Source organism: Charadrius vociferus, unplaced genomic scaffold, assembly GCF_000708025.1.
Source record: "Charadrius vociferus isolate BGI_N301 unplaced genomic scaffold, ASM70802v2 scaffold52, whole genome shotgun sequence".
NCBI lineage: Eukaryota > Metazoa > Chordata > Aves > Charadriiformes > Charadriidae > Charadrius > Charadrius vociferus.
In genome coordinates, this window is record NW_009647572.1 from 5,546,210 (window position 1) to 5,558,642 (window position 12,433).

At 37.0% G+C, this 12,433-nt stretch overlaps 1 protein-coding gene across 1 annotated transcript in view; it reads right to left on the minus strand.

The window, feature by feature from the left end:
• DOCK4 (dedicator of cytokinesis 4) overlaps positions 1-12,433 on the minus strand; it is a 168,032-nt gene that overhangs the window by 126,627 nt on the left and 28,972 nt on the right. The window contains exons 11-13 of the mRNA XM_009880888.1: positions 3,986-4,067; positions 3,329-3,389; positions 1,270-1,402 (exon numbers count right to left, since the gene is read on the minus strand). Of these exons, the coding sequence (XP_009879190.1) occupies positions 1,270-1,402; positions 3,329-3,389; positions 3,986-4,067 (276 nt within the window). The remainder of the gene's footprint in view (positions 1-1,269; positions 1,403-3,328; positions 3,390-3,985; positions 4,068-12,433) is intronic.

Here is a 12,433-nt window from a genome sequence, read left to right on the forward strand (position 1 = left end):
GTATAGATCTATTCTTCAGCGCTAAACCACACAGAAATCTATCTTGTGACACTCAAGAGGAGACAGAGGACTCAGAGCTGGTCTTGGCAAACAGAAAAATCTGTGCCATACACTTCAATGTTATTTAAAATAGGATGTGATCTTCAGGAGGCAGTCAGTGAAAAAGCTAATTACATTTCAGTATATATTTAGAAAACAGCTGCTTTTCCAAACGGAAAAACTGACCATGTTCTAATGATCCCTTTTCATGGTTTAGACTGGAGGTAGTCTTAGCATCAAATCTAGTTTTAAATGACATTTCTTCTTCTGTTGTTTTGTTATTTTAAAACAAAAAGGCATGATTTAAAAAAAAAATAAATATAATTAGCAGACAAATCTAACGATTTGTTAACCATCAGCGAACACTTATTTGACTTTAACGTCCTGGGAGTCTAAATAAGTGCTAGCCCACGTGTCCACTGTCACACTAAATTGCTTTTCTGCAGCACTGATTCCAGCAGCTCTAATTCAGCACAGAGGGATACAGAGGAGAGGAGAAAGGCTGCCTGAAGGGCTTCCATGCTTCCAAGATTTGAGTGCCAACCCTGGGAGGGGCAGAACTTCCTCCTGTGCATGACAATGTGTGTCCCAGGTTTATGTATTTAGAATAGACCACTCCACAAAATGGTTCTTACTCTAATGTCCAAGATCAGCAGGACATTACATGCACTGTGTTGCTACAACTAGAAAATTGAACTTTCTTCCAATTACTATCAGCCCAAATCCACTATTTAATCAACCATTCATTTTTAAATCTATTTTTGATTTTTCATTCTCCAGCACTAACTGCCTTTTACACTTTTGTTATTCCTATTATATAATTGCTTAATTTCACAAAAAGATACTCTGACTGCTTTTTTCTGTAGTTATAAAGTACTTCTACTAGCTGCCTAGGCAGCACAAGGTGTTTAAACAAGTCCTAAAAGCACTTCATGTTGCCATAAAAAGAAAGCTCCAGAGCTCTTAAAAGGATGTGAATAATGCTAACATACACAAAGATCTAGAAGTATGTAACCTTTATCTTTAATATTATCCCGTTTTATAAATAAGTCTATAGAACTAGCTAAAATTTCCAAACTGTGGCCAAAAAAATAATAAAAAATTAGTTACTACACATTTTAGAACAGAAAGGAGATACAGCTATTTACTCTCACTGCTTTTAACATCATTGCTTCTGATGCAAACTGACTCTAAGACACTTCTAAAAATTAAGAAAAAAGCATTCCTTACATGTATACTTTCAAGACGAGGTCATCCTTTGAATCTCCTGCCAGCAAATCTGCAATACTGAGGACTGCACAGCCAAAGGGCCGTCTATACTGTACGTTGCAGGCATTTTTCTTTTCACCAGCTCCCATTCGTCCTGCCAAACAAAATACACATTTGATGCATAATCCATGGAACTGCCTCTCGCAAAACCACAGAAGGGAGGCAGAGAGCAATCAGCTCAGTATAGTGACAGGTCTGAGCAGACAATGCTAAGTGTATTCTGCAAATCTGGTCCATCTTTATACTACTTTATGATGACAGGAATTCCACTACAAATGTGCTGATCTTGAAAGGTATCACATCAGAGGTACTGCTCATCCTTTCATGACCTCCACTCAACAAACAACACTTTCTGATACCCAGTGATAGCACACTCACGACATCACCAAATTAAATTTAGAGTTCAGACATGACAGTGTTCAACACTTGCTGTCCAATAAGAATTATTTTACCGTGGTTGTTGCTACCCGTGATTTATATGAGAGGTGCTGTGATTGAGCCATTAAAATTTAGTAATCAAATGCTCCTTCCAAATAGGCAACTGGCTAGCAAGTGGATAATCAACCAGCTGCAGAAAAATTACGTAGATACGAAACATGGGGAGGAAAGATGACAAAGGGCAGAAGAACAATTTATGATAAGGAAAGAAGGCAGCAGCCAAGGAAAACAGATTTGAAACAAAAAATTTTTCCTAGCCTTTTCTATTTCATTTAAATACAATTGATCAATCTTCTTGCTGTGTTCCTGGCATTTGAAACTGCCCTCTTTCTAACGATTTTATTCAATTGTGCACTGGCAGCTATGTATCTTTCCCACCAAGTCTTAATTTCTGAAAAGAAAAGCCTATGGTTGTAGTTGCTGCAGGGCAATGCCTCCTCCAAATATTCCTATGCATCACAGCAGCTAGAAGAGTAATTGTTCATTTTCACACTATGTAGCATATAAATCTTATTTTAACTTTTTAATATTTCAGTGGTTCATTTATAAACTTGACTGAGAATATATTTGAAAAACATACAATAGGAAAAATTCTACTCTTTATTCTTCTTCACAGCATTTATTCTTACCAAATATACTTACATTACATCAGAGCTTACCATACCCTTTCCCAATCATTGCCAATAAAACCAAAACACAATATTTTGATATTTGAATGAAACACTAAACCAGCATGAAAATGCAAGGAAAAATTATTCCTCAAAGCTGTAAAATAGTGTTTACTTTGTAACAAGTTTTTTCTGAACTCAGCACAAGTTACAGTGACTGTATTTCAAACCAAAATATCTTTCAAAAATAGGAAGAAAAGTTATATTTAGTGCTGCACTGATGCAACTACAGAGACAGTTTACAAAGAAAACAATATTTCTAAGAGGTCAGAAGCAGACCCAAGGATTATTGTTTCACATCAGTACAGCCCAGAGGATAACTTCTTAAAATAAATACCTAACACAAATGTACACTTTTCTTCTCTTCCACCTTGTTCCAGAGGACTAGATATCTGTCTATAACATCAGGGATTAAAATTATTAGGACACTTTCTCCACTTCTTTCCCTCTCCCCCTTTTTAAAAGGGTCAGAGAGAAGACAAAATTCATCTGAACAATTTCAGATATACATCAAATATTATATACTAATTAGGTGCATTAAATTCCCAAGCAAGTTTTTCTATGAACAGAGGATGTTTGAAATCACTCTCTTTGGAACACGAATGGACTCCCCAAAGACAACTCCATCATCTTAACAGAGTTCATATTTGACACTTTCATTTTGTTTTGTGATAGTAACAAAATATCCTGCATCTAAGCTCAATTAGCAGTAAACTTGAAAATTCACACAAAATAATGCTGAGAAATTCAAAGCAATTTTTCCATCAAAATCCAGGCATTTTTCTTTCCCAAAAACTTATTCAAGGGCCTAGGTAATCTAACAAATCCCAAAGCTGACCCCAAGCAGTTTTCTTTTATTTACTGTCATATGTCTAACAAATGTAAGATGTCTACTCACAGACAATTATACCTACCTATTCGGATAATGTGCACAGTGATATAGATGTCCTTCCTGAGTTCACTGCTACCCAAATCCTGCGCAAGATCAGAAACTCATTATTTCTGACTCCTGACTAAAACGTGACATTTAAAGAGATCTTTACACAGTGCTTCCCCGCCAGTGAAAGTGATAAATGAGCAGTGAGTTCATTTATACAGCATTAACAAATTATTCCTTTAACACTTTAAATGGGCTGTCATGCACTCAAAACAACTGTCCTAAAATATCATGGGCTAGAATATGCTGTAATGCAGCAAAATCAGTGGGAGGTCACAGGAGACTCACTGTGTGTCTTCAACAGCAGTGATGCATTTGTGCAATTCCTAATATTCTGCAAGTACAGAGTGCTGCATAAACAACCTTTTTGGGTGTAAAATGAAGAACCGAACCTTGTCGCAGGAGAAAGACTGGTACATATGCCCACGTGGAAGCTTAGATAAGTGTCCACATATTGCCAGAAAACATTCAACTTGGGAGTTCAGCAATACACTTCAACCAGCCTTTAGAGTTGATGTTCATGACAATGCAAAAGCTTAGGGAGCGGTTCTGAGTCAACTACAGAATAACAATTTAATCCAACTTCTATTTTCAATACCCAGGACAACAACGACTGACAATAGGAAGAACTCACCACAAAGAGAGAACAGTGTCTTTCAGGCTTTTCTGGACATTTTGGCAAGCCATTTCTATTCAGTCTTAAAAAAAATCTTTCACTGTAAGAAAACAAATATGACAGATATGTTGAACAACACTACAGCAAAGTAGATTTTATTTTGATCTTATTTCCAAATGCAACCTTCCTCAAGATATAAAAGAATGAAATAATTTCTTTCTAAAAGTCGATAAAAAAAAAGGGGGGAGAGACTAGTGAAGGGTGATGATTTACTTAATCATCTAACAAAATTACTAAAAACTCAATACAAAATAGAAGACTGATTGTCATCATATATACATGATATTGTATATCCTAGTACACACAGAAACACAAGCAATAAAATCCATTTATCCCAGAACTGAAATTAGATATGTGTAGTATGCTGGTATTGATTCTTGCTAAACAAATGTCAACATTGCCATGCTTGTATTCAACCAATTTTCTTTTTCATAGAGAGAAAGATGATCCAAGGGGATATTTTTCCTACTTAACTCTATCGAAATCTCCCACTAGGGTACACTGATTTTAACAGTGTTGGAAGTTCTGGCAGGGCAAATTTCCTTTTCGGAATTCTGTTTTGCAGTCTGCAGTGGGGTGTTAAATGCTGCAGCTGATATGAGTACTAACACTTGTAGTAGGGAGATGCAGAGAATTCCTATTTCAGAATAGAAGAGGGCATAAGACCCCACTGGAAGAGAAATTACTTTTTGAAATATTCCTATTTGATAGTAGGTCCATTATGGATGATTTCTGAGCAAACTTGGCAATTCATATGCATGGTAATTTTATGAAAAACCAAACTTTCCATGCTTTGGATAACTTTCCCCAAGATACAGCCTCACAGAAAATGTAACAATCATAGTTCTGCAGTGAGAGATGTGGAAGATGAGAAAAGCAAAGTCAGAAGTGTTATATATGTTTCTCTTCACCCTCTCACCCTCAGCCCCAGCTGGCCAGACATTTGAGTCTGGATGCCCTGTAATGCTCAAATCAGGAACAAAATTCCAAACTGCAACTAGTTTTTTTCCCAGTTGTACCCACCTCTTCTGCTTATCCTGGAAACTAAACATGATTTACCACTGCTCTATACCATCCACAGCTTTTCAAAATGCAGCTAGGAAATCACTAGGAATATGTTGGATAAGATCCAACTCAATAGAGACTAATTAAATCTTTATTGCACCCGCATTTGCCTTGTAGAAAATCTGCATCGATCATTCACAGAATCAGTCATTCACATTGAAAAGGACCTCAAAAGGCCTCTATGTACAACCTTCTGCTCAAAGCAGGGTCATCTCTAAAGTCAGATTAGCCTGCTCAGAGCTTTAGCCAGGCGGGTCTTAAAAACCTTCAGTTAAGGAGAACACACAGCCACTCTGGAAAACCCATTCCAGTGTCTGACTGTCCTCAATTTTTCCTTTATATCCAGGTGGACCTTCTCTTGTTTGAATTTATACCCGTTGTCCCTCATTATCCCACCATGCACCATTGATGTTATTGATCTTCCTGTAGGTACAGGCAGGTGGCTTAGCTCCCCTCGAAACTGCTTCTTCTCCAGCCTGCACAAGCCCCACTGCCTCAGCCTGACCTCCCAGGGCAGAAGCTCCTGCCTGCAACCGATGTGAGGTCTGCTGAACTCACTTCAGTTCATTAATATCTGTCCTGTAGTGCAGGATCCAAAACTGGCATGGTCTAACCAACGCTGAGCAGGGGATGATCCCTTCCCTTGAGCAACTAGCTATGTTCTTGTTGACACAGCCCAGGATGCTGTTACACTCAAAAGTACATTTCTTAAGAGCTATATCTGGAGAATGCTTAATCTTTTTATGCACCAGCTATCCAGGCTGAACCTACAAACATGCAGACTTTTTCATTTTGATTATTTGAAAACATTTGTGCAATCCTCAGCTATGCAGCTTTTTTATCAGGCAGCATAAAAGGCAGAACCTAAGAATAGTAGAGTTGAACTCAAATACCTCAAACTGCATGAAAAGGTTATTTTCTCAGAAACATTCATGTTTTATGATGCAGCCAACTGCTGCAGCTTACATCTCCATGGAAACTTTAAAAATGAGTTTTAAAGACTGTTTATGTGAGTATATTTTTACAGAGAAACAGGTTGGTATTTTGCTGTGGATTTAAAAATGGTTTTCAAAATAATTCTGCCCTTTCATTTAGATTTAGCTTATTTGCAAATTGGCAAATACAGTAAAAAATGTGCAGAGCTTTGTTTATAGGTCTCACACAAAGTTATTGTACATTGAGCAAGTATTATTATTATTTATAATACCAAAGCAGCAGAACCCCACTATGTTGGGCACCATGAAAAACAGAACAAAAAGAAAAAAGTTTCTGTTCCAGCAGTAACAATACAGCTTCTGTGCACTAAAGCTTGCAGTGCGTTGGTATGCATCAATACAAATTTGGCCAATACAAGGTGATTCTGACTTTCACCACCTTATCTTCAATCTGTAGAACTATTTAAAAGTAATACATAAATACACACCACATTTCGCTACATTTTTTGTCTTTAAACCAACCACTAGAAATGTTGGTTCAAAGAAAAATACTATTCAACGAGAAATTGTCTTGCTGTGGATAAGCTGTCTTCATAGTTTACCTATGAACTGCCAAATACTGAATTTAACTGGGATTGCATTCTATATTTATTGAAGCTTACATTCTGCAGAAACAAAGGCACATCTCTTGAAAGTTTCCTACTCACTATCCACTACGATATGAAATTTTCAAGCTCTGCTTATACTCACAGACCATGAAATTATGATTCACAGCACAGTTAAAAGCCAAGGACTTTTGTTATGCCACAAAGAAATGCACTGATTGCAACAGACATGTAATGGTTATGCAGATCTAATTTCCTCATTTGAATTTGAAATTTTGTTTGACTGAAGCATAGGACCTAGTGGTGATGAAAAAAGCAAACTGAAAACAAAAAATAAAAAAAAAAGAAGAATCTTAATCCTTGGGTTTTTTGCTTGAAACATACCACAGTACCAGCTACAGCTCAGATTAAAACAGTTATCTTGGAACATTACCAGGGAGCAAAGGCAAGCAGTTAGACTTGTAAAACTTTGAGAAAAAAATGGCAACGTTATATTTAAGTACAGAGAGCATGTGCTCTTATATACCTTTTTGAAGGATTTCTACAGACACAAACAGGTTAAAAATGGTTGAGGAAAGTAAACAACCCTCCTAAAAAGAAATAACAACAAAATCCCCAAGATCTGAAAGCTCGGCTTCAAACAGCAGCAAAAACTCCAGTGGGTTAAATCTAGGGCTAGTATCTTGATGCACAGCAGTTTTCTCAGCAGTCAGTTCCACATACATATATACGGCAAATACACACAGCAATACACCAAACGATTTAATTCTAGTTTACACTGCAATGAATTTTTTATGAGCACCAATCTCGCCACTTAAACATGCTGTACACATTTAAACTCTGCTGTCTTCCCACTGAAAATAAGGAAATAACTAATGCTGGAGAGATTAATTTAAGAAGGTCAACAAGGGATTTTTGTACTGTAACTTCCCATGTATTAGCGAAGTAACAATGTGTTCCAAATCTGCAGGCTTAATGCACGCATTTAAAAGAAACACGGCCACAAACTGTTCTATTTTCATAAGTGACCCCTATTTCCTTAGTATTAGCAGGAAAATGTTACCAGTCACATGTTACCAGTCTAGACAGATTGCTTGTTCGATGATTTATAAACACACTATCAAAAAAAAAACCAGCCAGATTTATACCACATGGCATATTCTTGTGGTAAAGCTATGTCATCATATAGTCATAGTTCTCCGTATAGCTTCACTTTCAGACATCTTTATAAATGCTTTCTACTTAAACATAGGTTACAGTGATTTCTAAAGCAAATAATGAGAGACAATAAGAGAATATTGCCACATAATTCACCAGCTCAAGTTTGTCACATTCCAGAATACCTTTAGTGGACATTCATTAAGAACTTGAATCTGAATTGATTTCATTTACAGCTAAAGGTTCATTGACTTCATAAATCCAAGATCAGATGCAAAATGTTATCCTCATACTTAGTGGTGAAATGCAGAGAAATGTGGTACAACATGTCATATGTTACTAAAGTAAAGATAATAAAGCCTTAGAAGTATATTCTTTATCAGAGAATAACTGAATGATAAATGTGCCAACATGACTTAGCAGTACAAGTTGTTCCACAGTAAATCAGCCCCTGTATTTTAACTGTTATGCACTTATGAAAACCATACCCAAATTTCTACCAGTAAAATAAGTAGCAATGAGCAAAGACGGAGAGAAAAGGAAGAATGAGTACTATAAAAATAAAATTTCAGCCAATTTCAGATAAAGATCAAAGCATTAACACTAACAAAAATAAATCACACAAAACGGTAAGATGATTTTATATCGAAGCTTATTTTCATGTCTCCTAGCCATGCTGAAAACATGGGGAAAGGAGAAGAAAAACATTTTCAAACGCTAGCTTTATGCTGTGGAGCCCAGTTTCCCTTGGTTAGCTGCACAGTTAATGAGGAAAAAAAGAAAAGGGAAAGAAGGAGGTGAGATGGAAGGGGAGATGTGTGGGAAAGAAAACCAGATATATGTAGTTAAATCAAGCTCCTGCTCTCATCTTCTATCTCTTTACAAACTGAAGGCAGCCTTAAGAAATTAGTTTTTATGAACACACCCAACATTATTTTAGATATTTGCACCTGTATTTTAACTGAAAGGTGGCATTATACATTTCTTGAAAAGAGTAACAAGTTATTTAGGAAACAGTAATTCTGAATTCTTTTTCATGAGGTACCAGGAGTGAAAAGACGAGACAGTTTTACAAGACAGACAGCACGCTGGAATCTATCAGGAGGTATTTACAACTAAAGAAACAGCATACACCAGAAGCTGGAGCTCTCAGTAATAGTAAGCTTAGTTTGCCACCACAGATAAACATTTTGCAGCACAGCATTATCAGAGCACAGACCTGCAGATCCTTTAAGCTGAATTACAGTCCTGATTATTATCCTAGTCACTGACTGAGGTAACAGCATGGATACAAGCAGATTTGCTGTATCTTTCCCCAAAGATGGAAATTAAACTTGAAGACAGCAGGAGGAACTGGTAAAAGTGGAGGGAAACAAAAGCATTTAAGAAAATCCCCTCCCTCCAACAACACCTGGGCTCCTATGTATTCATCACCATCTGGGGGTTTACAAATAGCAAGTCTGTATTCTTTTGTGCCAGCAGTCAGTGTGGCTGCAACATATTCTCGATAAGATGATCTGTAAACCTACCAGAATACTACTAGTGTTGAATATCTCATCATTACCTAAATCCGTCACAAATGTATCATGGCCGGTGAATATACCCCTATTCTAACACTGTGTTCATTTCTGAATATAACTTGCAGTGCTTTCATTATTGCAATTAAAAGCAATTATTTCTCCTGTTACTTTTCGATTTTTACAATACAAACAGTAAGAGGGTTATTCATATGAAAGACTTGATCGATACCACAAGTTCCTCTTGCTTGGGTTGGCTTGTCTGCTTTAAAAAGCATCTATCTACACAAGATCAGATCAAAGATCTGTATAAGCTAGCAACAACAGCAAGCAGAAAATATTCGAGAAAGAATCTTTAACCAGTAGACAGGTAGGTACATTTGTTTCACCGTATATGGATATTCATGAGAGCAACTGAACTGCATCATGAAACACAACTAATTTCTAACATGCTCTCACACCTGGGAATAACGCATCTGTACTTGTTGATTTGAGGGCATATGAAAGGTATGAGTGAAACCAGGCTCTGTCTCTCCATAAAATACAGACCCAAACCCTTTCAAAAGCATTTTCTTGCGAGACTACACTCATGCCTTTTTTTAGAAACTCATTCCCACCATATCTACCTCATTTTGCTTATCCACAAACATAGCTATTTTGCTGCAAATTTGCTGCAAAATCACACGCAACAGCTCCTGTGCAACTGCTGAATAGGACAGTCTGGGCAGTCAGGCCAATGCAAATGGGCGTGCTGAAATGCCAACTCCTCAAAAAATGCTTGGAACACTACCCTGAAGTAAAATGTTATTCTCTTGCAATTCAAGAATGGTCAGTATTTAAAGTGCAATTTATCCAAAATGTCTCATTAATGACAGCAAATTACACAGCATTGCACAGAGTCAGATTAAATGAATGATTTGTAAAACGAAGTATTATTAAAACATCTAGAACCTCTTAGAGCAGGATGAACCCTTTTGATCACCTGGCAATGAAGGGCAATATAAATCTGTAGAAAAGACATTTATTACAGAAACCACCACATGGCCAAAACATTTGGAGGACACAGCTGTGCCAAACATTCCTTTCATACACATTCTTCCCACTACATAAATCATATCTGCTTATACTACTGCTGTTGATGAGTATGTAAAACTGAACTACCAAAAAAAATTGCTTAATTGCAAGGGATAAATAAAATATATGCTATCAATACATGAAAGCTAAAAAAAAAATAATAATTAAACATTAATAGGTAAAAGGGAGAAAGAGGCCAGACCTATAGAAATCTTTGTAAGATGCCAACCCACTGACTTTGAAATTTCTCATTGGTCATGGTACGTTCCTGTGAAGAGTTTCTAAATCCAGAACAGTTTTCAGGTTGAAACCAGACTCAGGGAAGGAAAAAAAAAAAAAAATCCTCTCAAACCATAAGGTGAGTAGTCTGAATACTCACGGGGTACCCGAGCAGCTCAAGTTCCAATGTTTGATTATTTTATGTTGAGTACTTTATGGGTCAGGCTACCAGTCACTGTGTGTCTTTTACTCTACTTTTGGAACTGTTTTGCTTTATAAAACAACAAATGAAAATGTAATCACTAGGGCACACTGAGTGACTGGACCGGCACTTTAGTGTTCTTACCTTCAATGTGGAGGAACTCCACAGTGGGCAGAGTTCAAGTCAGTATTCTTAAGCAAAAAGTATTATTCACTTGAGGCACATCTTTCACATTTCCAGTGTGACTGGGACCAAGAAACAACCTTTTGCTAATCTCCTCTGACGCCTCCTACCCCAGAGTTTCTCCTCATCTAGGATCCAAGCAGAGGAGAAGCCTTATGACTTTTACCACTTCGCTACTCCTGCCAAGAAAACGCTGACTGACTATATACGTCCTGATTATATTCCTGCATGTAGGAATCTTTCTGCTCACAATCAATAACTGGAAAAAATGAGGCACATTTTCTGAAGGGAAGCTTTTGAAGTTTCTGGAACTTCAGGCTTCTTTTTATAAGTCTGTATTTACTTCCAGTTACAGTCACACCAGATACATTCTTGTCCACAAGGGCAAATTACCAGGTGTTTTGTCTTAAACAAAGCCAATAATGAAATAATTAACCCTGCTTATATATTGCGTGTGTATATATATCAATACAAAGGATAACATAAAATTTTTTAAAAGAATTAGCAACCACATTCACAAATGTACATACTAAGTTACACATCTAAAGAGATATTTTTATTTCAAATGCATAAAGGATGGTTAATAGAGCAGTGGCTGCTCTCTTGCCAAAGTGACCTTTACACTTCCTTCAAGGTGTTTCAACCCTACTGCTAAAATAAGGACTACCTCCAGAATGAGCAGGAAGTAAATAAAACCAGGCTGGTTTTGTTTTAATGGGTTTCTGAGGAGGGATAAAACAGAGTAATAAGTGACTAAACTAGAATGGAGCACTCTTAAAAAAACAAAGAGTCTACTAGCCAGAAAAGCCAAGATGCTTCATCTTTCCTGTATCTATGAGGTATAGATATATATGCATTGATTTTGCGTAATTCACTGTAGCACAGTTTTAATAGTGTGCACGATGAGATATTTTTGTGCACACTGCACAGGAAATTGAAAAGAACAGTGAGCTATCCTACGCTGTGATCCAGTAAAAGTGCAGATTATGCTTTTGTGGAAATACTAAAAAGGAAAAGTAGCCCTGAGCTAGTTCATTGTTTCTGGGTCCCACGGGTTGCTCCCTCTACCAGAAACCCTGCTAGCTCCTCTAGCTCAAATCCCTGCTCTGCGTAGCAGGCACATTTGCATGGAGAAAGTCAGGATCCAAGACTACTTCAAGACAAAAAGCATCCATGGATAACGTGGAGATATCCCAGTAATAATTTCCAAGGAATGGTATTAATAAATGAACGTTATGCAAGTTAAAAAATAGTATTTTAAGGGGAAAAGGCCTTAAAACTAGCATTAGCCTATCACCTAATGATAGATTAAAAATTATAAGGAGCACCTAGATTGTGTGTAGCATGTGATATGGCATTGTACTGAGCACACTTTCATGTACATACATTTTTTCCTCACAAAAATCCTGTGTTGCTGAGAAACCGGAACAAAGCCCAGTCCAAACTCT